Genomic DNA, 24390 nt, shown 5'->3' with positions numbered 1-24390 from the left:
CAGTGCCTTTGTTTTTAAAAGGTGTAAATCTTTGTTTTACAGTTCTCTTTTATGTACTTTAAAATGTATGTCTTAACGTATTACTTTTTTGAAACTGACATGTGCTGTTGACCTCTTGGCCAGGTCACTCTTGTGAAAGAGATCTTGATCTCAATGGGTTTCTTATCTGGTTAAATAAAGGTTCTAATAATAATGTTGCTTGGACGGCAACATATTTTCCTCCAAAACCTGTATGTACATAAAAAATATACATATATTGAGAATAAAAATGTGAATTAAAATGTTTTATTTTACTCAGACTAATTTTCTAGTCCAGTCGCCAGTCGGGTGGCATGCACATGCAGTTTGTGCTCTATCTGCATGTGCATAAACAAACGGCTCCCAACTGTGAAAAGTCCTCATTTGCTTAAAAGAGCCGTTCAAAAAACTTGATTTGTTCGCAAACTTCACATCTCTACATGAGCCACGCCGTGTATAAGCCCACCACTTCATACAGGACAACTGTGCAAAAAAATTGAAATAGGAAAAAGGCTTCATTCCAGATCTTAAAATATATTTAGTTTTTCTCTGGTAAACAGGCTAACCCACATAATGCCCAATGAAGACACAGTCAAGAACAGGCATGGATAAACACAGCTCATTAGCATTAAAGCTACAGACACATGATGTGTTCCCAGCCAGGCTTTGTAAAAGCACATTTAAACTGTCTAAATTCTATCATCAATTATTCAAACACACATGTGGCATGTACGACCGAAAAATAGTCTAACAAGGAAATCAAACCAAGACAAAATCCACCTTTTTATTGTAGATTATTTTATTTTCTTACTCATTTCGATCCCTCTCTATAGTGCGTCCAGGCATTCATTAAAAAAAAAGAAGAGAAAGGCAAATGCGTTTCTATAGGTGCAATAAGACATGATAGAGATCTAGACTATACAGACATATGTTGAGGACTGTTATGTGATCACATAAAGAACAAGAGCGACTGCCTTGCACGCTTTTCAGGAAGTTGTCATCGCTTACGCCTGTCCTTTCCCACAATGCCGGCTCTCAGCAGGTCATGCGCGCCACTCCGAACTCCAGACTCACGACGGCCGGCTCCTCTTTGGCGAGCTCGCTGTTATGTGTGCCCTCCAGCTCGCCATAGCTCTGCTTGCGGCTCTCGGTGCCGCTGCTGCCCTCTACTGTCCGCTCCGTGTCGGTGCTCTCTGTGGCCTCCTCGCCTACCTCCTCGTGCTCGTCGTTCTCCTCTTGCTGCCGCCGCGCCTCTTTGTGGTTGACGGGCGCACCCAGGATGAGGGAGTTGGGGCGTGGAGGGAGGGGGTTGGAGAGTGAGCGCCGATCCCTGCTCGGAGGAGGGGCGGAGGGGTCAGCGGTCACGATGGGCGTCACGCCGAGCTGGTGGAGCCTCTAGATGCAAAACAAAAATCATATTATTATAACAAAAGTACTCGTTTTTTTTAACGATAATATGCAGCAGGGATATTTAACTGGCCCAGTAATGCTGACACAGCAGTAGAACACTTGTGTCATATAGAGCAGTGTTTTTCAACCTTTTTTGAGCCAATGCACATTTTTTGCGTTGAAAAAATCCGGAGGCACACTACCAGCGGAAATCATTAAAAACCAAAACCAAGTTGACAGTAAAAAGGCGTTGTCGCAATTGTTGGATATGACTTTAAACCATAACCAACCATGCATCACTATAGCTCTTGTCTCAAAGTAGGTCTACTGTGTACTACGCTGTGACTTATTTTGAGTTTTTTGCTGGTTTCCTGTGTGTAGTGTTTTAGTTCTTGTCTTGCGCTCCTATTTTGGTGGCTTTTTCTCTTTTTTTTGGTATTTTCCTGTAGCAGGTTCATGTCTTCCTTTGAGCGATATTTTCCCGCATCTACTTTGTTTTAGCAATCAAGAATATTTCAGTTGTTTTTATCCTTCTTTGTGGGGACATTGTTGATTGACCGAAAATCAAGTTGAAGAATGGTTGAAAAAGATTGACAAGTCTGGTCTGCCTGGGAAATACAAGTGCTGGATCTACCAGCATGGCCTACTCCAAAGACTTATGTGGCTTCTCACTGTGTACGAAGTGGCCATAACAACAGTTGAAGGGTTGGAGAGGAAGTTCAACAAGCATCTTCGTAAATGGTTGGGAATACCCCCAAGCTTTACATCTATGGGGCTTTACATAAGGTCGGGTCAGCTCCAGCTCCCCCTGTCTTCAGTTGTGGAGGAGTTTAAAGTCGCAAAATGCAGACTTTCCCTGACGTATAGGGACTCCCAAGATCAACTCATCAGGGAAGCTGGAATAAGAACAAGATCTGGCAGGAAGTGGGCCGCCAGCACTGCTGTTACCCAGGCAGAATCATCTCTCAGGACCAAAGATACCATCGGAAGCCCTTGCACTGGAAGACAGGGTCTAGAAACATCACATTTCCAGCAGTGGTCCAAGTCCACTCCCAGGGAAAAGAGGACCATGATCCAGGATGAAGTTCGAAACCTTGAGGAAGAAGGAAGAAGAGCTAAAGCCGCCGGACTCTCAACCCAAGGTGCCTGGACAAGGTGGAACCTTCCCAAGAGGACCGTGACGTGGAGTGAACTGTGGAGGCTGGAGCCGTTTCGTATCTCGTTTCTGCTCCGAGCAGTATACGAAACCCTGCCGACCCCAGTCAACTTGCATAGGTGGGGAATGAGGGAGGACCCGCTGTGCAGGTTGTGTGGCGGTAAAGGAACTATGGCGCACATTCTTTCTGGGTGCAAAACAGCATTGACCCAGGGAAGATACAGGTGGCGCCATGACAGGGTGTTGGCAATGCTCGCAAACATCTTAGAGCAAGAGAGGAGAAAGAAACACCCGGCCAAAACTAAGCCACTGCTGAGTACCATCACCTTCGTGAAAGAGGGTCACAGACCAGTTGTCCAAGGCCAAGCCAAGCAAAACTTCCTGCAGTTGGCCCAGGGTTGGGAGATGGAGGTCGACCTGGGGAGGAAGCTCCTCTTCCCAGAGGCGGTACTGTCCACCACTCTAAGACCAGATATAGTTATGTGGTCCCCAGAGGGAAAGAAAATCATCCTGGTGGAACTTACTGTCCCATGGGAGGAGGGATGCGAGGAAGCGGCAGAGAGGAAGAAAACAAAGTACCAACAACTTGTCCAGGACTGCCGGGACAAGGGGTGGATGGCATGGCTGATGACAGTGGAAGTTGGATGTCGAGGATTCCCTGCTCAATCTGTGTGGAATCTGATGACAAAGGTCGGATTGAGAGGTCACTCGAGGAAAACAGCCGTTCGTAGGCTGGGAGAAGCGGCAGAGAGAGCCTCCTGTTGGCTCTGGCATAAAAGAGAGGACAATAGCTGGAAGCCTGGATGAGAGGGGCAGTGATCTGGCCAATCACTGCTGACCCACCAACCGGAGAGTGTTGTGGTTAAGGGTCGAAACACTCGGTGAACGTTGGGGACCACCTGATGACCTCTTGTCCAGGCCAAAGCTTTATCCATTAGAAATGGATTAAAATAGCATATTTGATGTATTTGCAAACTGAATTGTCATGTCATGTTCAGATGTACATTGTGGACGCCGTCTTTGCTCCACAGTAAGTCTTTGCTGTCGTCCAGCATTCTGTTTTTGTATACTTTGCAGCCAGTTCCGTTTTAGTTTAGTTCTGCATAGCCTTCCCTAAGCTTCAATGCCTTTTCTTAGGGGCACTCACCTTTTGTTTATTTTTGGTTTAAGCATTAGTCATCTTTTTACCTGCTTGCTGCCTCCCGCTGTTTCCAACATCTACAAAGCAATTAGCTACCGGCTGCCACCTACTCATATAGAAGAGTATTACACGGTTACTCTGCCGAGCTCTAGACAGTACAGACACTCAACAACAACACATAATTTGCAGACTATAATTTCTGGTTTGCAAAAAATATTTTTAACCCAAATAGGTGAAATTAGATCATCTCCCATGGCATACCAGACGGTATTTCACGGCACACCAGTGTGCCACAGCACAGTGGTTGAAAAACACTGATATAGAGCACTGGTCCTCAGTGGTCTAGTTATTTTCATTTGTTTGTTATTTCACTTCCGCCCGTGTGTTATACTATTGCACTTGACACAGCCTCCATTGTGCGCAGTTACGGTAAACTAGCAAAATGAGTTACAGGGAAACAAAGACAGGGGGGTTAAAGGGAGTTTACAGATAATGTGTGATAACACTGTGGTTATAAGTGTGATACACAAACTTTCATAATTTTGTTACATCATATTACACTATTAGTAGAGATGGGTTGGGTATCTTTCACATTTGAATCAATATGGTACTGACTCCTGGTACATAGGAATCGATACCAGTACTTAAATGTTGGTACTTTTGTGTGTATTCCAATAAGTTGAATATTGTTAATTATCTTTAAAAAAATTATTTTTCTTTTTTTTTAAACTGAGCTGTGCTGTTGAGTTGTTATCTTGTTTTCTTACACATCTGTGTCTCATTTGCAAGTGTCATATAGTAGACTGCAACAATTCCAACACTTTGGTGAATGGCAGTAGTGTGTGGACTACAGTGTGTTTCCGTAGCCAAGAAGTAGTCTTTGTCATCAAGTTGTATGTGCCAGTCTAGTCTTTTGTTGAGCCCTACAAAGTGTGCAAGTACTGTATTTATTACACACCAGCTGTTTGATTGTAACATACATCTTAGTTTTTATTGCCAAATTATTGGTTGAAATACCTTTTTAAAAACACTAAAGCTAAACGGTAACATGTCAATGGCAAATTCAAAGTTATTTATCATTGAGCTAACGCATTTTGTGGCGCCATACTCAAGTGTAGCCTTACTGTGCTTTTACAGGACGCCACGTTACGTCCAACAAAGATATGTAAATATGGCACAGTTGGATCTTACGTGAATCGGTACCCGGTAGTACAGACGTACTTTGGTCAGTACCCATCTCTAATTGTTAGTGTATTATTATTATTAGTGTGTGTTTACTCACACTCTCTAGTGCTTGCAGTTTGCTCTCTGCCTTGCGACTGTTCTCTCTCATAGTCAGAATGGTCTTCAAGATGGACTGTCGCGGGTGCATGGAGCGATCAAACTGGTGGTACATGTTTCTCCAGAACCTTTAATGCACCAACACACAGACCACATATTAAAAATCCTACTCGAGACAATGTGTGGTGTCACAAACATGCACAAATGTGGTACAGACTTAAAATGGTAGGGCAAGGTGGATGGCTCCAACACCGGGTGGCTTTCAACGAAAGCGGGGCTGTAAAACGGATTCAAGTAGTTGAGTTTTTCACTCAGGAGGTGTGCCCACAATGAGTGAGTCCGCTCTCTTAACCTGGGACACAAAACATTGGTCAACACAGCTACATACAGTACACTATAATATTCAGGCCTGCAAATAACATACAAATATTCATATTGCAAATTCTATAGAAACCATGAAGACATTGCAGAACTAGTTAGCCAGTTAAAACAGTCACACATTTTTCAACTCAGTGGTTCTTTGTTGTGGACTCACTGCAGATGTTCTCTCTGCCTCTGGTTGTTGCCCAGGAAGTTTCCGTACTGACACGAGTGCACGTGCTCGTGGATCTGCAGCAGGAACCACTCGCTGAACTCAAATGCCTAAAAAATAAAAACCCATTGTAGAACATATCAAGAGGATAATTATGGCGTCAAAACAGAGGCAAAATACCTGCGCATGAAAACCAGACAATCCACACGCGGGCAAGGGTTTGTGATCTCATTTTTGCTCACATGCAGACTCTTTCCTCATTTTGTTATGTTACAGCCTTATTCCAAAATGGGATACATTCATTTTTGTCGTCAAAATTCTACAAACAATACCTCATAATGGCAATGTAAAAAATTATTTCAGTTTTTATTCAAATGTATTAAAAATGAAAAAAACTAAATAAATCACATGTACATAAGTATTCACAGCCTTTGCTCAATACTTTGTTGATGCACCTTTGGCAGAAATTACAGCCTGAAGTATTTTTGAATAAGAGGCCACATGCTTGGCACAACTATCTTTCGGCAGTTTCGCCCATTCCTCTTTGCAGCACTTCTCAAGCTCTATCAGGTTGTATGGGAAGTGTCGGTGCACAGCCATTTCCAGAACTCTCCAGAGATGGTCAATCTGATTCAAGTCTGGACTCTGGCTGGGCGATACTCAAAGACATTTACAGAGTTGTCTTGAAGCCATTCCTTAGATATCTTGGCTATGTGCTTAGGGTCATTGTCCTGCTGAAAGATGAACTGTTGCCCCAGTCTGAGTTCAAGAGTGCTCTAAAGCAGGCTTTCAACTAGGATGTCTCTTTACATTGCTGCATTCATCTTTCTCTCTATCCTGACAAGTCACTCAGTTCCTGCCGCTGAAAAACATCCCCACCACCATGCTTCACTGTAGGGATGGTAATGAGAAGTGCCGGGTTTCCTCCAAACATGATGCCTAGCATTCACACCATAGAGTTCAATCTTTGTCTCATCCGATCTGAGAATTGTTTTCTCATGTTCTGAGAGGCTATCCTGTCTCTGAGGTCTACAGAGTTCCTTCGACTTCATGTTTAGGTTTGTGATCTACCATGCACTGTCATGTGTGGGACCTTTATATACTGTTTGTATGTATACAGTCATGGTCAAAAGTTTACATACACTAGTAAAGAACATAATGTCATGGCTGTCTTGAGTTTCCAATAATTTCTGCAACTCTTATTTTTTTGTGATAGAGTGATTGGAGCACATACTTGTTGGTCACAAAAAACATTCATGAAGTTTGGTTCTTTTATGAATTTATTATGGGTCTCCTGAAAATGTGACCAAATCTGCTGGGTCAAAAGTATACATACAGCAATGTTAATATTTGGTTACATGTCCCTTGGCAAGTGTCACTGCAATAAGGCGCTTTTGGTAGCCATCCACAAGCTTCTGGTTGAATTTTTGACCACTCCTCTTGACAAAATTGGTGCAGTTCAGCTAAATGTGTTGGTTTTCTGACATGGACTTGTTTCTTCAGCATTGTCCACACAATAAGTCAAGACTTTGGGAAGGCCATTCTAAAACCTTAATTCTAGCCTGATTTAGCCATTCCTTTACCACTTTTGACGTGGGTTTGGGGTCATTGTCCTGTTGGAACCAGGGGCGCCGAAAAGGGGGGGTAAAGGAGACGGATTCTAGGGGCCCATGATGGAGGGGGGCCCAGAGAGGCCCCTAATGATGATGAAATTATAATACAGGGGGTCCTGTAAAGATTCTTTTCATGGGGCCCAAAATCCCTAGCGGCGCCCCTGGTTGGAACACCCAACTGCGCCCAAGACCCAACCTCCGAGCTGATGATTTTAGGTTGTCCTGAAGAATTTGGAGGTAATCCTCCTTTTTCATTGTCCCATTTACTCTCTGTAAAGCACCAGTTCCATTGGCAGCAAAACAGGTCCAGAGCATAATATTAACACCACCATGCTTGACAGTAGGGATGGTGTTCCTGTGATTAAAGGCCTAACCTTTTCTATTCCAAACATATTACTGGGTATTGTGGCCAAACAGCTCAATTTTTGTTTCATCTGACAACACATGGACAAAGATAAGACCTTCTGGAGGAAAGTTCTATGGTCAGATGAAACAAAAATGTAGCTGTTGGCCTTCCCAAAGTCCTGATTTAAACGTGCGGACAATGCTGAAGAAACAAGTCCATGTTAGAAAACCAACAAATTTAGCTGAACTGCACCAATTTTGTCAAGAGGAGTGGTCAAAAATTCAACCAAAAGCTTCCCAGAAGCTTGTGGATGGCTACCAAAAGCGCCATATTGCAGTGAAACTTGCCAAGGGACATGTAACCAAATATTAACATTGCTGTGTGTATACTTTTGACACAGCAGATTTGGTCACATTTTCCGTAGACCCATAATAAATTCATAAAATAACCTAATTTCATGAATGTTTTTTGTGACCAACAAGTATGTGCTCCAATCACTGTATCACAAAAAAATAAGAGTTGTAGAAATTATTGGAGACTCAAGACAGCCATGACATTATGTTCTTTACAAGTGTATGTAAACTTTTGACCACGACTGTGTATATATATATATATATATATATATATATATATATATATATATATATATATATATATATATATATATATATATATGGATATATATATATATATATATATATATATATATATATATATATATATATATATATATATATATACGGGTGTTATGTCCAACAACCAACTAAATTTACCACAGGTGGACTCTAATTAGGCTGTAGGAACATCTCAAGGATGATTAGTTGAAACACGAACAGAAAATTTTTAACTGCATGCCAAAGGCTGTGAATACATATGTACATGTGATTTTTTGGTTGTCTTTTTTAATAAATTGTCAAAAAGCTCAAAACCCACTACTACCGATCACGCAGTCTGATAGTTTATATATCAATGATGAAATCTTAACATTGCAACACATGCCAATACGGCCGGGTTAGATTAGTAAAGTGCAATTTTAAATTTCCCGTGAAATATCCTGCTGAAAACGTCACGGACGTTTGCGCGTGACGTCACGGATTGTAGCGGACATTTTGGGACACCATTGTGGCCAGCTATTGTGTCGTCTGTTTTCATCGCAAAATTCCACAGTATTCTGGACATCTGTGTTGGTGAATCTTTTGCAATTTGTTTAATGAACAATGGAGATAGCAAAGAAGAAAGCTGTAGGTGGGAAGCGGTGTATTAGCGGCCGGATGCAGCAACACAAACACGTAGCGGCTACGTCGTAGCCGGTGTTTCATTGTTTACATTCCCGAACGATGACAGTCAAGCTTTACTATTGGCCTGTGGAGAACTGGGACAACAGAGACTCTTACGAGGAGGACTTTGAGTTGGATACGCGCTACCATGAGTACGCAGCTGCGGCTTCCAAACATTTGATCGCTTGCCCGTACGTGCGTGCCGCTATGTGCATGTCACGTATGTAACTTTGGGGAAATATATGTGCTGTATGAACTTTGCGGAGGTGAACGGTACTTTGGGCTGTGGGATTGAGTGTGTTGTGCGGGTGTTTGATTTGTATTGGCGGGTTATATGGACGGGAGGGGGGAGGTGTTTGTTATGTGGGATTAATTTGTGGCATATTAAATATAAGCCTGGTTGTGTTGTGGCTAATAGAGTATATATATGTCTTGTGTTTTTTTTACTGTTTTAGTCATTCCCAGCTGAATATCAGGTCCCACCCGCCTCTCACAGCATCTTCCCTATCTGAATCGCTGCCACTGCCCTCTAGTCATTCACTCTCCCTTTCCTCATCCACAAATCTTTCATCCTCGCTCAAATTAATGGGGAAATCGTCGCTTTCTCAGTTCGAATCGCTCTCGCTGCTTGTGGCCATGATTGTAAACAATGTGCAGATGTGAGGAGCTCCACAACCTGTGACGTCACGCTACTTCCAGTACAGGCAAAGCTTTTTTATCAGCGACCAAAAGTTGCGAACTTTATCGTCGATGTTCTCTACTAAATCCTTTCAGCAAAAATATGGCAATATCGCGAAATGATCAAGTATGACACATAGAATGGACCTGCTATCCCCGTTTAAATAAGAAAATCTCATTTCAGTAGGCCTTTAAGCTGTAACAATAAAAGTGAAGCAATGTGAATACTTTCTGGATGCACTGTATGTTTTACTCTACAATTTATTAAACTATTCATTATAATGTAATGCACACACACGCACCTGAGGGAACTGCTCAGACAGCTGCCAGACACACTCCAGGAATTGAGTGAAAATGGGAGACACTTCCTTTGGGTCTCCATCCAACTGGTCACACCTGCAAGTCACAAGCCAGCATTATTAAATGTATAAAGGCAGACCTCTTAATACAGCTCTTGTAAGAATGTGAAAATCCATTAAAATAACACGTTATTGCAGATTAACATCATTATTAATCTGATTAAAATTTCTATTGCATTTAAATAAACCATTTGAGAGGAATAATATGGATTAAAAAGAAATGGTATTCATTTATGATTAATCAAAATCAATCCACTGCAAACCTGTGATTAATTTGATTAAAAACTTCAATGGTTTGACAACACTACTATTTATACGGTATTGACTGGAATATAGGAAAAAAATAGATCTTTTCCGAGCTTTTCCTACCGTCAATCACACACACACACACACACACACACACACACACACACACACACACACACACACACACACACACACACACACACACACACACACACACTTACACACACACTTACACACACACTTACACCGGTGATCTCAAGATAGGCAGCCACAACAAGGCCAAGTTAGTAACAATATCAATTTGGTCCCAATTGCCTCATATTGAGGGCTGTACTGTATTGGAGTGAATACAGTACAACAGGACAAATAGCAATGACTGTTTCTAACCTGTCTGCAAACTTGTGGCCAAAGGAGATCCAATCTTTCTCTATCAGCACCTAAAAAAAACACAACATGAGGGGAGGCAAGCAGGAAGCAAGGAGCTCCAAGAAAGGGACTTGTACCATGAAGCCCTTGACGGTGCGGTAATAGGGTTCCATGAGCAGAGACCCAAGAGAGCAGACCTGGGCGGTACGGTCCCACCCGTCAGAACAATGAACCAACACGCTGGCACCTTCCACAGTCACCGCCTAGTGGTTGGATGATAGGACAACACCAAAACTCTCAATATGTCTTTTACATTTAATACAGAGTAGCAATTCGGTTGTAAAATGTGTATAAAGAAACTTAACAGTCCTCTGTGCAGGACGTTACTTGCGCAACATCACCTTTAAGCATTTGTTGCAGGTAGCTGAGTCTGCATTTATTTAACACTGAAATGAGTCACCCATTGCTTTTTTTCCCCCGAAGTGAAGTTTTAGCACCATACCTACATATCAGCCAAAGCACGAGCAACTTTAATAATGAGACAACTACACTGCTTAGTTACTACGGTCGCTTTCATGAGCGCAGATCCTTTGAACAAGCTCTTTTTCCTTAATGATGGTCTTGACGGTCGTGACCAAAGGATTTTTCTCCCTCTGAGCCTTTTATGTTCATTTTCACTTCCATGGTGATGGGTTTCTTTTCTGTGACACACTGACACCAGAAGAGCCTGCCTTACACTGGGAGACATTGTGAAGTGCAACAATTTAACTAATAAGTAGTGCTGTCAAATGTTTATTTTTTTTATCAGACTAAGCATACTTTTGAATTCTGATTAATCGGGATTAATCACAGTTTCTGCTAAAGTGTTGCTTGTTTCGTTGACGTTGTTTGTTATGCCACGTACTGTTCTTTGTCGATGTACTAGTAGCATCCTGGCTAGCGGCTGCCTCAAAATGACTTTTTCTGAGATCGTACACTATTTTAAACCTGTTGTTCTTGGATATTTCATCATTGCGATATGCGATTATATGTATTCTGTATTATTCCACCATTCTCTAATGTGTGTGAAACCATACATCAGTGGCGTGCAGTCACTAGAGGCAGGGGAGGCGGGGCCTCACCTGCCATCATGGAAAGAAAAAAAAAGTAAAAAGAAAAAAAATAAATTAAATTGTTATATGTATCCAGTGATTATACTAAAGTTATTTTCCATTTAACTTCACCAATTTTAGATTATTTTTATTTTTATTTTCACATTTGCCGTTCAAATACTGAGATAAGACGTTGCGGTGATCAGCAGCCAGTTGAGGCACTTGTGCCTCACCATGGATTGCGACTCGGCTAACTGCTGGCCTGCTGTGCAGTGAGACCGTATTGCTATATGAATTATATTATACATTTCCATAGTTTAGTTAGCTGAGGTATATAATGTACAGTGTATTTTGTCAACATCTGTATGTGTGTAACGTATTTCTTGTGCTGAGCGATCATAAAACTGGAGGCTCGTCTCATAACCCCGCCTCCTGGTGCCAAGCACCTCCGCCGCAGAATGCACAGCCCGACGGGAGCGCCGCGGCCACACCAACCAAAGCCCACACTCAAACCCTCCACGTGCAAGACCGAATCCACCCAAAAATAGTCACTTAACAAGAAGCCAAAAAGTGCAAAAACAACAATGCTCGCGCTGCAGGAGCCGCGAACGACCGCAGGGACACAACATTAGGTACACCTGCACTGCAGGTTCATATGTTTGTAAATCTGACTGTGATGATGCAGTCGTGCCTCACCAGACATTAACCTCACCGCACGCCACTGCCATACATCCATCCATTTTCTACCGCTTGTCCCTTTTGGGGTCGCGGGGGGTGCTGGAGCCTATCTCAGCTGCATTCTGGCGGAAGGCGAGGTGCACCCTGGACAAGTCGCCACCTCATCGCAGGGCCAACACAGATAGACAGACAACATTCACACTCACATTCACAAACTAGGGCCAATTTTTAGTGTTGCCAATCAACCTATCCCCAGGTGCATGTTTTTGGCGGTGGGAGGAAGCCGGAGTACCCGGAGGGAACTCACGCAGTCACGGGGAGAACATGCAAACTCCACACAGAAAGATCCCGAGCCCTGGATTGAACCCAGGACTACTCAGGACCTTTGTATCGTGAAACCAAATTAAAATTACGTTTTTAAATTAATAAATAGGGCCTCATTCGTATCCAAGAAATGTCATAAAACGAGGACCATTCATATAAGATTAATGGTAAACTGAACTAAGATAAATGCAATAAAAAGATGAGTGCAAGTGGAATATGCCAATACCGGATGTCCATCGTTGGACTTCGGGGCACAAATTATTGTGCTCCATGAACTCTGCCTTGCAACAAGTATGATATCATACACGTTGCTATAACCAATCAGTCCCTCCAGGATTTCATATAATTTTTGTGTGATTGTTGTGGCCTAAAATGCCTGATTTCATGGCAGCATTTTCAAAAAGTTGTTTTAAAGTGTTTTTATTTACATTACATCCCCCTGAGTTTTTATAAATTTGTAATAACTGGTTTGTTTTATTGTAAACCCAACCCTAAAAAGCACAGGATTTCAACAAATCAAACCAAATACGCATTTTAAATTGAACATTTTTGAACAATTTGACCAGTCCCCCCAGACTCTTGCAGGCCTTTTTTGAAAAGCTTGAATTTGCAGAAATTATTCCCAAAGTGCAAGGGTTTTTTAGGTGTTTGATGCTATAAAATTGAAAGTGGCATTAATGTGTTGTGCTTTTCTCTCTGTAAATATAATGGGGAGATTTGCTGAAAAATTAACTGATGAACAATTATAAACAAAAGACTGACAAAAGCATCTTCACATAATGGCACACAAAATTTGCAAAATAGGCCTATTCAGCTACAACAAAGTACATGTTTTTACTGCAACGAAAATATCTCAGCCTTCACATGAGAAATAAAATAAAAACTTTCTGTTAAAAATAATTTATGTTGAAGTCGAGTAAACAATATCCACTGTAACGATACCAAGTACAAGAGCCGTACACAGTCGACACCACAATGATTACGTCTATTTTTTTTTAATCACAAAATCTTTCGTCTTTGTTTATTGTTTATAAACCAATGAAATATGTCCCTGGACAAAGGAGACCTTTAATATGACCAATGTATGACCCTGTAACTACTTGATATTGAATTGATACCAGAATTTGGAGCATCACCCAAAACTTATGTGAAGTAGCAAACTACAGAAGAATAAGCGATTATTACATTTTAATATGAGTGTAGATAGAACATGTTAAAACAGAAAGTAAGCAGATATTAACAGTAAATGAACAAATGGATTTGTAATCCATCCTTTTTTCTACTGCTTGTCCCTCATAATTTTGACAAAATATTACAATTACAAATGACACAATATGTTACTGCATACGTCAGCAGCAAATTAGGAGCCTTTGTACGCTTACTACTAAAATATAAGTTATCTTTTTAAATACCCACATTCTTCTTTGATTGCAATAAGAAACATATGTTTAATGTATCATAAGATTTTCTGTTAAAATAAAGCAAATAATGAATTGTTTTGTGGTCCCCTATTTTGAAAAGTATCGAAATACATGTTGGTATCAGTACCAAAATATTGGTATCGGGACAACCCTAATGTATATACATATAAACATTGGCTTTATTATTAAATACAACGTTGATCTATCATCCCCTTGTTATGTTTGTTTGATATACAGTACTGTATTGCACTTTATATTGTGTTCAAAGTGTCCCTCAAAGTGTCTGCGGCTTAATTTGACTCAACACTGGGAACCTCACATGGCCCGGACACGGAAAAGGATTGACAGATTGATATCTCTTAAATTGATAAAGTTAACTATTGCTTCATAAATCGTTTAATGAGTGTAACTAATAAACATGTATGAAATCTGGACCACATGGGGTGCCCGAACTTTACATACAGGTATATACAGACACAGTTCCCTCACGGTTACTTTTAAAAATGCAAAGATGTTAAAAGTGCAATTTCTATGTTGATAATGTGAATTTATTTGAAAAAAAGAACAAAGGTTATGGCGAGTATAATTTCTTTTTTTATTATAATAATCTTCCCCAAAATACGCGTTGAGGCTATAAAGAGTGTTTTATCCAATTACTCGATTAATCAAACAAAATAATCGATAGAATACTCTATTACTAAAATAATTGATAGTTGCAGCCCTATCAAATATGGACTTTGGTCGAGGCTCAGACCCATTATTCATATTTACATTGTTTTTTATGGAGAAATTCCACTGTGTTAGTTTTGACGTGTACCTTAGCCAGAAAGATAGCAGCATCCACAATAGCCTTGATGTGCCTCAACCAGCCACAGCTCTCCAGTCCTATCAGGAAGTCGCTCATGGTGAGAGACCTGTTTCCTGTAACTGAAGGCATACAAACAACATAAATGAGGCAGGACAATGAAATATATTGTGTGAAGCAGCAACGTGTCAAAGTCCAACCTTCCAGCAGCTTCTGCAAGCTGGTCCTCATCACGTGGATGTTCTCGATGCCCACAAACTGGAAGCGGATGTTGGAGTAGTTGTCCTCGTTCTCGTACCCTTTGCCCGCCGCTCGGTTGGCGAGCGCGTTCAGCTGAGGAGATGAGGAGGTAGAGTGGTGTTTAAAAGAATACAATAGTGGCTTTTAAAAGAATGCTCTTACTTTTGGCCTGGTGTCCATGACGTAAACAAATCGGCTGTTGTGGTTGGCCTTGCTGATGGCCTGAAGCATGCTCTCATCTTCTAAGCACCGTGCACTGAAGCCAGAGAGAGGCTGGCTGCACCGACACACTGCCGCCTGTCAACATTTCTACACTTTACAAACTGTGACTTTATGGCGGTGGACAAAACGTACCTTCTTCTCTTGGTAAAAGTAAGTGAGCACGGGGAAGCGTCCTTTGCTCCTGAACTTGGAACTGCCCACAATGATGGGCTTACTGGCCGTGATGGGAACATACAGGTCGCGTGGATACGTCTCACAAATCTGTGGATCAAATAAAAAAAAATGTAAAAGCTTGCATGAGACCAATGGTTTAATGTGTTCAGTTGCATGCACTTTTCTGTGTGTAGCTCTGCCCAATAAAGGGTGCAAAAAAGTGGTACTAATTGGTCATTGGTACCCTACACCAGTGGTCCACAACCTTTTTGAGACGTTTTTGAGTCTTGCAGACCTCCGAAGTCTCATTTTAGGTTTGAATGTGTCTTCTACTATTATTTCTATTATGTCAATGGTAAAGCTTCACCGCCCCCTTTTGGACAAAAAGGAATAACACCTTCTGGTTAATTTTATTTGCTTGCAATTCCTTTCCAAATACAGTGTAGCATTTTATTTTCATGCCATCCCAATTGTTAGTACTTTTACGATATAGACAATATTTGATATAAAAACTATACATTTGTCCGACAAATGGTGATAATGCATGTTGATGAGACATTCGAGCTGTATCCAGCAAATTTGACAGCGACAACATTGAAAAGTTGTTTCTAAATCACTAAAATAAACTGTTTTTTCACATGTATCATCATCACTGGAGAACTAGACGACGAGGACTAGCTTGACATGCTACACGACACGCTATAGGAGGATCTAAAAAAGCAAAGCTAAGGTAGAGCTCTTGAACTTAAACAAGAGTGGGAAAATCGATACAAATATTGACAGTAATGATACCAACCAAGTACGTTATCAGTTAAAGGTCGATAATATAGTGACTAGATTGATCTTTTCTGATTAGCACAATATTGTTTTTGTATTATTTACAAACTCTGGAAATATCAGCCAATATAATTTTTTGTTTATGTTTACTCATTTTGCACGATTGACTTTATTTGGCTTGAAATATTGTATGTAATAAAAGTAAAAGGGGAAATCATTTTGAATAATTAATATTGTTACACCGCAATCCTGTGTTTTAGCCTGATTATAATTGTGATCTATTTTTATTTAACTAATAAATTTTAAAAAAGAAACGTGAGCGTTGCTGTTTTTTTCTGCATGCACTGTATTATATTGATTTGTCTATGCTCTATAAAAAATACAAATGTAAATAAAATGAATCATTCATCGATCTTGAACATTTTAAGTTTTATTATAAGCATTGGCATGGCCCTTGTAACTACTTGGTATTTGGATTGATACCCAAATGTATAGTATCGCCAAAAACTAATGTAAAGTATCCAAATAACAGAAGAATCAATGTTTATTACTTTTAAACAGAAGTGTACATGTGAAACTCCAGACATGTGAATATTGTGCAAAAGCTCATTCATTTCAGCAAAGTGAGATATGTCAAGTCTTTTTCTTAATATACAATTTGGATGATCATGCCTTACAGTTTTTGAAAACCCCAAATTTTCAGGGATTTTCAATTTGACATTTTCATAAGCTCCAAGCCATAATTAATAAAATGATATCAAAAGAAGGCTTAAAATACATTGCGCTGCATGTTTTGAGCCCATGTCATTTGTTAGTTTCACCTTGTAAATCTAATTGCTGGAACAAACAAGCTTTAGTACGATACGAGAAGATTCAAATTTTTTGAGTTTCACTTGTAGGTAGAACCCCATAGTAATCAACTATTAACAGTAAATTAACAAGTATTATTAATAGTTTTGAGAAAATAATACAACTGGAACTGATGCAATATGTTACTGCATAGGTCAGCAGCTAAATTAAGAGCTTTTGCAATCCGTTTTGAAATGGTTCCATTATCATTTAAATGCAAAATAATATATGGTAATATATATTGCTACTGCAGCAGGCTGCAATATATAATCGCAGTATAGATTTTACGCTATTTCATCCTTCCCTAAATGCAAAACCCAAACATTATCCACCTTGTAGTCTCGGTTGACGTCGGTGAGTTGCCATTGGTCACAGGGGACGCCCATCCTCTCAAACTCCGCCCCCAGGTCAATAAGCTGCCACCCTTCCTCCCGCTGCTGGTCATTTTGTTTGGGGTTGTAGGAGAAGGCGTAGAGCTCATCGTACGACTCTGCAAACAAAGAAGGATGAAGTCAAAAAGACGGTGTGTGTGTGTACACGGTGAAACCCACCAGGCCGCAGAAGGCGCAAGAGCGAGCTGTAGACGTCGTGGCAGTCGCGTTCTCGCTGCACCACGAAGTGAACCACTCGGAAGTTACGACACTGAATGACCAATGGACATCCCGTGGTGGTGAGGGAGAGCTTCTCCACAGAAGCGATGTGGTGGTGCAAAATCTGCCGAGAAGACAGGAAGTTTGTACAAATCATGTGAAGAGGAAATGCAATTTCAGCATTTTTTTACACTCACATGTGATTCTGGTTTTGACCTAGCACATTTTTTATATGTACAATAGATGTTTTATTGCAATAAAGTACATGTTCAATATGTACTTGTACACATCTTCCAGTGTACAACAATGCAACAAAAAAGTTATACATTTTTTATTTTTTTATTTTTTTTATTTTACTTGTGTACATCTGTTTGTGGAATAGCTTTTTAGTGCACTATGTTACACCTTTCTATAATTAAAATAAATGCTTAATTGCACTCATGCACATCTATATGTATAACTTTTTATTGCACTCTTTTGGCCCCGGGGGTGGATGAGATCCGCCCGGAGTTCCTTAAGGCTCTGGATGCTGTGGGGCTGTCTTGGTTGACAAGACTCTGCAGCATCGCGTGGACATCGGGGGCGGTACCTCTGGATTGGCAGACCGGGGTGGTGGTTCCTCTCTTTAAGAAGGGGAACCGGAGGGTGTGCTCTAACTATCGTGGGATCACACTCCTCAGCCTTCCCGGTAAGGTCTATTCAGGTGTGCTGGAGAGGAGGCTACGCCGGATAGTCGAACCTCGGATTCAGGAGGAACAGTGTGGTTTTCGTCCTGGTCGTGGAACTGTGGACCAGCTCTATACTCTCGGCAGGGTCCTTGAGGGTGCATGGGAGTTTGCCCAACCAGTCTACATGTGTTTTGTGGACTTGGAGAAGGCATTCGACCGTGTCCCTCGGGAAGTCCTGTGGGGAGTGCTCAGAGAGTATGGGGTATCGGACTGTCTGATTGTGGCGGTCCGCTCCCTGTATGATCAGTGCCAGAGTTTGGTCCGCATTGATCAGTAAGTCGGACACGTTTCCAGTGAGGGTTGGACTCCGCCAAGGCTGCCCTTTGTCACCGATTCTGTTCATAACTTTTATGGACAGAATTTCTAGGCGCACTCAAGGCGTTGAGGGGATCTGGTTTGGTGGCTGCAGGGTTAGGTCTCTGCTTTTTGCAGATGATGTGGTCCTGATGGCTTCATCTGGCCAGGATCTTCAGCTCTCGCTGGATCGGTTCGCAGCTGAGTGTGAAGCGACTGGGATGAGAATCAGCACCTCCAAGTCCGAATCCATGGTTCTCGCCCGGAAAAGGGTGGAGTGCCATCTCCGGGTTGCGGAGGAGACCTTGCCCCAAGTGGAGGAGTTCAAGTACCTCGTAGTCTTGTTCACGATTGAGGGAAGAGTGGATCGTGAGATCGACAGGCGGATCGGTGCGGCGTCTTCAGTAATGCGGACGCTGTATTGATCCGTTGTGGTGAAGAAGGAGGTGAGCCGGAAGGCAAAGCTCTCAATTTACCGGTCGATCTACGTTCCCATCCTCACCTATGGTCATGAGCTTTGGGTTATGACCGAAAGGACAAGATCACGGGTACAAGCGGCCGAAATGAGTTTCCTCCGCCGAGTGGCGGGGCTCTCCCTTAGAGATAGGGTGAGAAGCTCTGCCATCCGGGGGGAGCTCAAAGTAAAGCCGCTGCTCCTCCACATCGAGAGGAACCAGATGAGGTGGTTCGGGCATCTGGTCAGGATGCCACCCGAACGCCTCCCTGGGGAGGTGTTTAGGGCACGTCCGACCGGTAGGAGGCCACGGGGAAGACCCAGGACACGTTGGGAAGACTATGTCTCCCGGCTGTCCTGGGAACGCCTCGGGATCCCCCGGGAGGAGCTGGACGAAGTGGCTGGGGAGAGGGAAGTCTGGGCTTCCCTGCTTAAGCTGCTGCCCCCGCGACCCGACCTCGGATAAGCGGAAGAAGATGGATGGATGGATGGATGCACTCTTTTTTTATAGTTATAATAACTGTTTTATCTATCCTTATTTGTCAAATACTGGTAGTTTGTTTTTAAAATATATTTATGATGGATTTACTAGCACTCTAGTAAATGTTCTATATGTATAGTAGCTTTTTTATTACATTATTGTGTATTTTTTAGGTTTATAATTTTTGATTGCAATTTTTGTTTGCACTCACAAATATATTCTATACATAGAATACCTTTTTTTTAAACTACCGGTATTGAAAATGTTCTGTACATCTATCATCATGGGGTATCAGGCCTGTTTGCAGTCATCGATGATCATGGCTCTCCAGTCTTCTCTGTCGTCCCCTCTATGTATGAGTTCTATATTACTGATATTTCCGATAACATTTCTTACATTGTTGATATATGTTGTTCGTTGTCGACCTGGAGCTTTCTTTCTTACTAGTTTTCCTGTTAACATCAATTTTTCAAAGCTGTCTTCTCTGATATGTCCGAGGAATTTCAGCTGCCGATTTCGAATCGTTGCAATTAGAGATCTTCTTCTTTCTGCCCTCGCCAATACCTCTTCATTACTTTTCTTTTCAGTCCATGATATGCCTAGTATTTTACTGAAGAACCACATTTCAGTTGCCTTTAGTTTTCTCAGTTGTTGATTGTTTAAAGTCTGGCATTCACAGTCGTAAAGTAGGACAGACCATACATACGTTTTAAGGACTTTGAGTTTGGTGTCAATTGAGATGTTTCCATTTTCAAATATAAGACTTGGTTTGTTGAAGCTGTCTTTTGACATGGCAATCCGTTTGTTTATCTCTTTTTCACACCTACCATCAGATATTACTGTGACACCCAGGTATTTGAATTGATCCACTTGTTTTATATTTTTGGTAATGCATGTGATGTTACATGCAGGTGGATGTGGTTTCTTGGAAACTGTCATGCATTCGGTTTTGTTGAGGTTTAGAGCCAGTCTGTTTGCTTCACTGTGTTCAGGATGTTCTGTCGTTTTTCTTCTGGTCTGCGACTAGCACAGTGTCATCTGCATATCTGAGGTTGTACATCTATAATTCATGTTTTATTACACTTGTGATCAGTAGCTCTTTTATTGCTCTATTGTACATCGTATATGCATAATCGACATTTTACTACAATTTTGTACTAATCTATAGGTATAATAAAAATGTTACTGCACTACTGCACATGTTTTATATCTATAAAGAATGTTGTATTGCACTTGTGTACATCCTTACATGTATATTTGCTTTTTAATTGAACTATTGTGCTATGTACTCTTTTAATGTCCAGTGTGTTCTTTGATGTTTCTCTCTGCAACGAAACCACATAATTTCCCCGTTGTGGGATGAATAGTTTATCCTATCTTAATTGTTATACTTATGAAGGATGTTTTATTGCACTCGTTTATGTCTTCTATACAGTATGTATAGTATAATTTTATTGCACTATTGTACACTTTTTTACATTTATAAAGGACATAGTGTAAGACGTAAATAGGTTTTTTATTACTCTCTTGTTCAGTTCACGATAGTTAATTTATTTATTTTATTCATAAAAAATCAAACACAGGAATGAAAAAAATAAAAATAAATCAACATAACATTAAAGTAAAATATGAATGAAAAGGAGCAGAAAGAAGTTAAAAATGTATATCTGCCCCCTATTTTCACAAATACAACAATTGACTTTCAATGTTGGCAATTACAAAGCCATATTTTCATTTTACAACAATTAAATCAATAATGAAGACATCATTCTACTCAGGCATATATTTTCATCATCATGATTTTTAAATGTTTTGAATACAGAAAGAGATTTACATTGTTTTATTCTACTTTCAAGTTTGTTCCATAAACTAACACCTCTGCTTGAAATAGTTATTTCCATTATCACTGTTCTAAATGTACAAGATCGCAGTTCCTTTCAGATTATAATTACCTTCTCTTTTTACAAATCTGTTTTGGATGTTGTTTGGTAGAATTGTTGCCTGTGCTATGCATGATTTTTAGGGTATTATACTCTGCCATTTCATGAAATTTTAATAAGTTTAACCGATTCTTACGGCTCTTTTCCGCAAAAGGAAGATTGGATTGGACATCTACATGTAGAATAGCATTTTTAGTACACTATTTTAAATGTTTTAATATTTATCATGGTTGTTTCACTGCACTTGTGTACATTTTCTATACAATATTGCTTTCAAAGCAATATTGTACATTTTCTATATGTACAATATCTTCTATATTGCAGACTTTCACATCCCTATTAGTTTAATAGTGTTTTACTGCTTTTTTTACATTTTTCTATGATTAATAGCTATTTCATCACACACTTTGTATTTAAATTATTATATGTATAATAGCTTTTTAATAATAGCCTTCTCATTGCTTTTTTTTTTACATTTGTATATGTAGATTATTATTGCATTCTTAGAGTGCTTTTTACTGGTGCCTGTAAATAAAATACAATAATGTTCATTACTTTATATGTAATGAAGTAGTGAATCAAAAAAACTGATTGTATTCTGGCCATGACTTGTTTTTTAATCCAAAATGACAACAAAAAATTACTTGCATATGCACAAAAACGCCATGTAACATGGATCCACTCACCCAAATCTCTTGCCCGGCAGACGTTGAGCTGTTGGATCCGCTCTCCACAAAGATAAGGTGCGTGGCTGTGAGGTACAGCGTGCCGCTGGTGGATTTGTTGTTGAAGCGATCCAACAGCCGCACCTGCTCCACCTGCAAGCACACATCCAAAAACAGTCAAGGGCAGGCACAGAAACGAAAAAGACCTGATAAGTAATGTTGTGTATCGCGATGCCAGCTGCAGCGCTGCTAATCCTCACCACCTGCTGGCGTTTGCCATGCGCTGCCATAATACAGTCGTCAGAATGAAAAGACATTGATTAAAATGATTATTAATTAGTAGAGTGCACCACTTTATCGTTACTCATTCTCTGTATGATTGATTGTTTTTGTTTAGTCACTGGCAAATTAGAAAAAAAGTGTGTTTAAAAGGAAAAAAGGACTCTTCTTCCTCCTATCCAGGAAACCGCAAAAAGCCGCTGCCTGACCAAGGCTCAGAAAATCTGCAGAGACTCCTTCCACCCCCACCAAGGACTGTTTTCACAGCTGGGCTCTAGAAAGAGGTTCCACAGCCTCTGTAGCAGAACCTCCAGGTTCTGCAACAGTTTCTTCCCTCAATTCCCCCCCAAAACAGATTAACTCGCTGGAATATAAAGACAATATAAAATACATCCATAAACGTGGATGCATATGCAAAAGTGCAATATATTTATCTGTACAGTAATCTATTTATTTATATCTGCACCTTATTGCTCTTTTATCCTGCACTGCAACAAGCTAATGCAACGACATTTCGTTCTTATCTGTACTGTAAAGTTCAAATTTGAATGACAATAAAAGGAAGTCTAAGTCAGTCTAAGTCTAAGTTAACTTGACTTATTGTCCAAAGTGTTGCAAAACATTAAGTTTAAGCAGACCTTATGTGCATTGTGATCTGACGAGAATTGCTAATGAGTGGAGTGATGTTTTAAGCATATGTTACCACATAATTTGTGTTGAACTTTAATTTCCACCAGTTTTGGGGTTTTCAACTTTTGATATTCCACTTTTATCTAACTGAAGTCATTTGGTGTTGTTTTGCAGCTAAGAATGAGGGTACAATTTGAGATACTTGAGTTTTACTGAAGAGCAATGCAGTTCCTGTCCAATTTTACTATGCACCAGTTGAATGTTTACCCAGGTCACATGCTCTTTTTTACAAACACTGGTTATGACCCACTAGCTGTAAGGATATAGCCGGATTTTGCACCTAATGCTAATGCACAGTTCATAGTATCCATATTCTCCTTGGCAGTCACTAGCACGCTGCTATACGGTTAAAAGGATGTTGTTGCTTTTTGTCACTTCAAACTCTACCATTTGATCATTTGCAAACATTATGGTTGACTCAGACATACTTTTGTTTCCTCTTTCCTGTCCTTGTCAGATACTTGACAGCATGTGGGTGAAATACAGGAAGTCGGTGGGAGAGCAAGTAAGAGCGGAATAGACCATAATATGTATAATGTTCATTGTTTGGGTGCAATGTAAAAAAAATTCCAAAAATTACATTTTGCAATCACACAAATTAAATGCTTTGAATAGCACCACCCGTTGGCTCATTTCTTCTTTTTGATCTTCATTAAGTGACTTAGTCTGAGGTGACAGACTTGCACAATCCAATTCTGTATGAGCCCTTCAGTTTGCTTTGTATTTCCAGTGCAGTATTGATTGTCAGATATATACTTGAAAAATGTGTTTTGGGGCCTTTAAGAGAACGCAAAAACATCCACACCGCATTTCGAGGTAATCTTTCACCAAGAAGGCATGAAATGAAATGTGCAAGCTTTGATAACTGGAAATAGACATAGAAAAGGGCAAAATAAAACATCTCACGGACTTGTCACGTCTCTTAGGACACATGCACGCCAGGATGCATTCACTCCATATAATGCGTAGTGAGCATACACAATAGTTGACCATTGTTATAGATTAATCGGCCTTACAACGTGAGGCCGAACCGCTTGTCTTGCCTCCCATCCGCTGCAATTAGCAAGAAATTTTAGCTACCTTTGGGGTTCGGATATGTTCCATGTCTCCCCGGTCGTAACAGATGTTGTCAGCGACACCAGAGTTCACACAACGCCTTCCGTGTATAGCTCTATCATTGATTAAGTGGTAATTAAAAGCGCAACGCAAACAAACGGCACGATGTCGACCGCATTCGATGCGTGTTTACTGTTTATTGTCAATTACTTTGCTCCCGCATCCGCGTAAAGCCTTCGATAATGATGGCA

The 24390-nt window shown here is 40.5% G+C and overlaps 1 protein-coding gene across 1 annotated transcript; it reads right to left on the bottom strand.

Annotated features, from left to right (window-relative positions):
* Positions 1–788: 788 nt before the first annotated feature.
* Positions 789–24376, bottom strand: mtmr6 (myotubularin related protein 6). Its single transcript, XM_062021161.1, has 15 exons — positions 24164–24376; positions 22136–22267; positions 17514–17676; positions 17295–17452; positions 15316–15444; positions 15124–15258; positions 14922–15054; positions 14734–14843; positions 10540–10665; positions 10424–10473; positions 9734–9827; positions 5521–5627; positions 5203–5337; positions 4987–5113; positions 789–1413 (listed from the first exon to the last, which is right to left on the bottom strand). The coding sequence occupies exons 1-15, from the start codon at positions 24185–24187 to the stop codon at positions 1054–1056; spliced, it is 1983 nt and encodes a 660-aa protein (XP_061877145.1). The 5' UTR covers positions 24188–24376; the 3' UTR covers positions 789–1053.
* Between the last annotated feature and the right edge of the window lie 14 nt (positions 24377–24390).

The sequence above is a fragment of the Entelurus aequoreus genome, linkage group LG15 (genome assembly GCF_033978785.1).
Source record: "Entelurus aequoreus isolate RoL-2023_Sb linkage group LG15, RoL_Eaeq_v1.1, whole genome shotgun sequence".
Lineage (NCBI taxonomy): Eukaryota > Metazoa > Chordata > Actinopteri > Syngnathiformes > Syngnathidae > Entelurus > Entelurus aequoreus.
This window is presented reverse-complemented; position numbering and strand designations above follow the sequence as displayed.

What these genes read in the sequence shown, in the direction of transcription:
- mtmr6 (XM_062021161.1), bottom strand. Translation starts at nt 24,187, where the DNA reads ATGGAACATATCCGAACCCCAAAG. An exon ending in CTGCCGGGCAAGAGATTTGG is followed by an intron (nt 17,677 to 22,135) that starts GTGAGTGGATCC and finishes TCTTCTCGGCAG; the next exon opens with ATTTTGCACCACCACATCGC. An exon ending in AGGCAGAGAGAACATCTGCA is followed by an intron (nt 5,338 to 5,520) that starts GTGAGTCCACAA and finishes TTTGTGTCCCAG; the next exon opens with GTTAAGAGAGCGGACTCACT.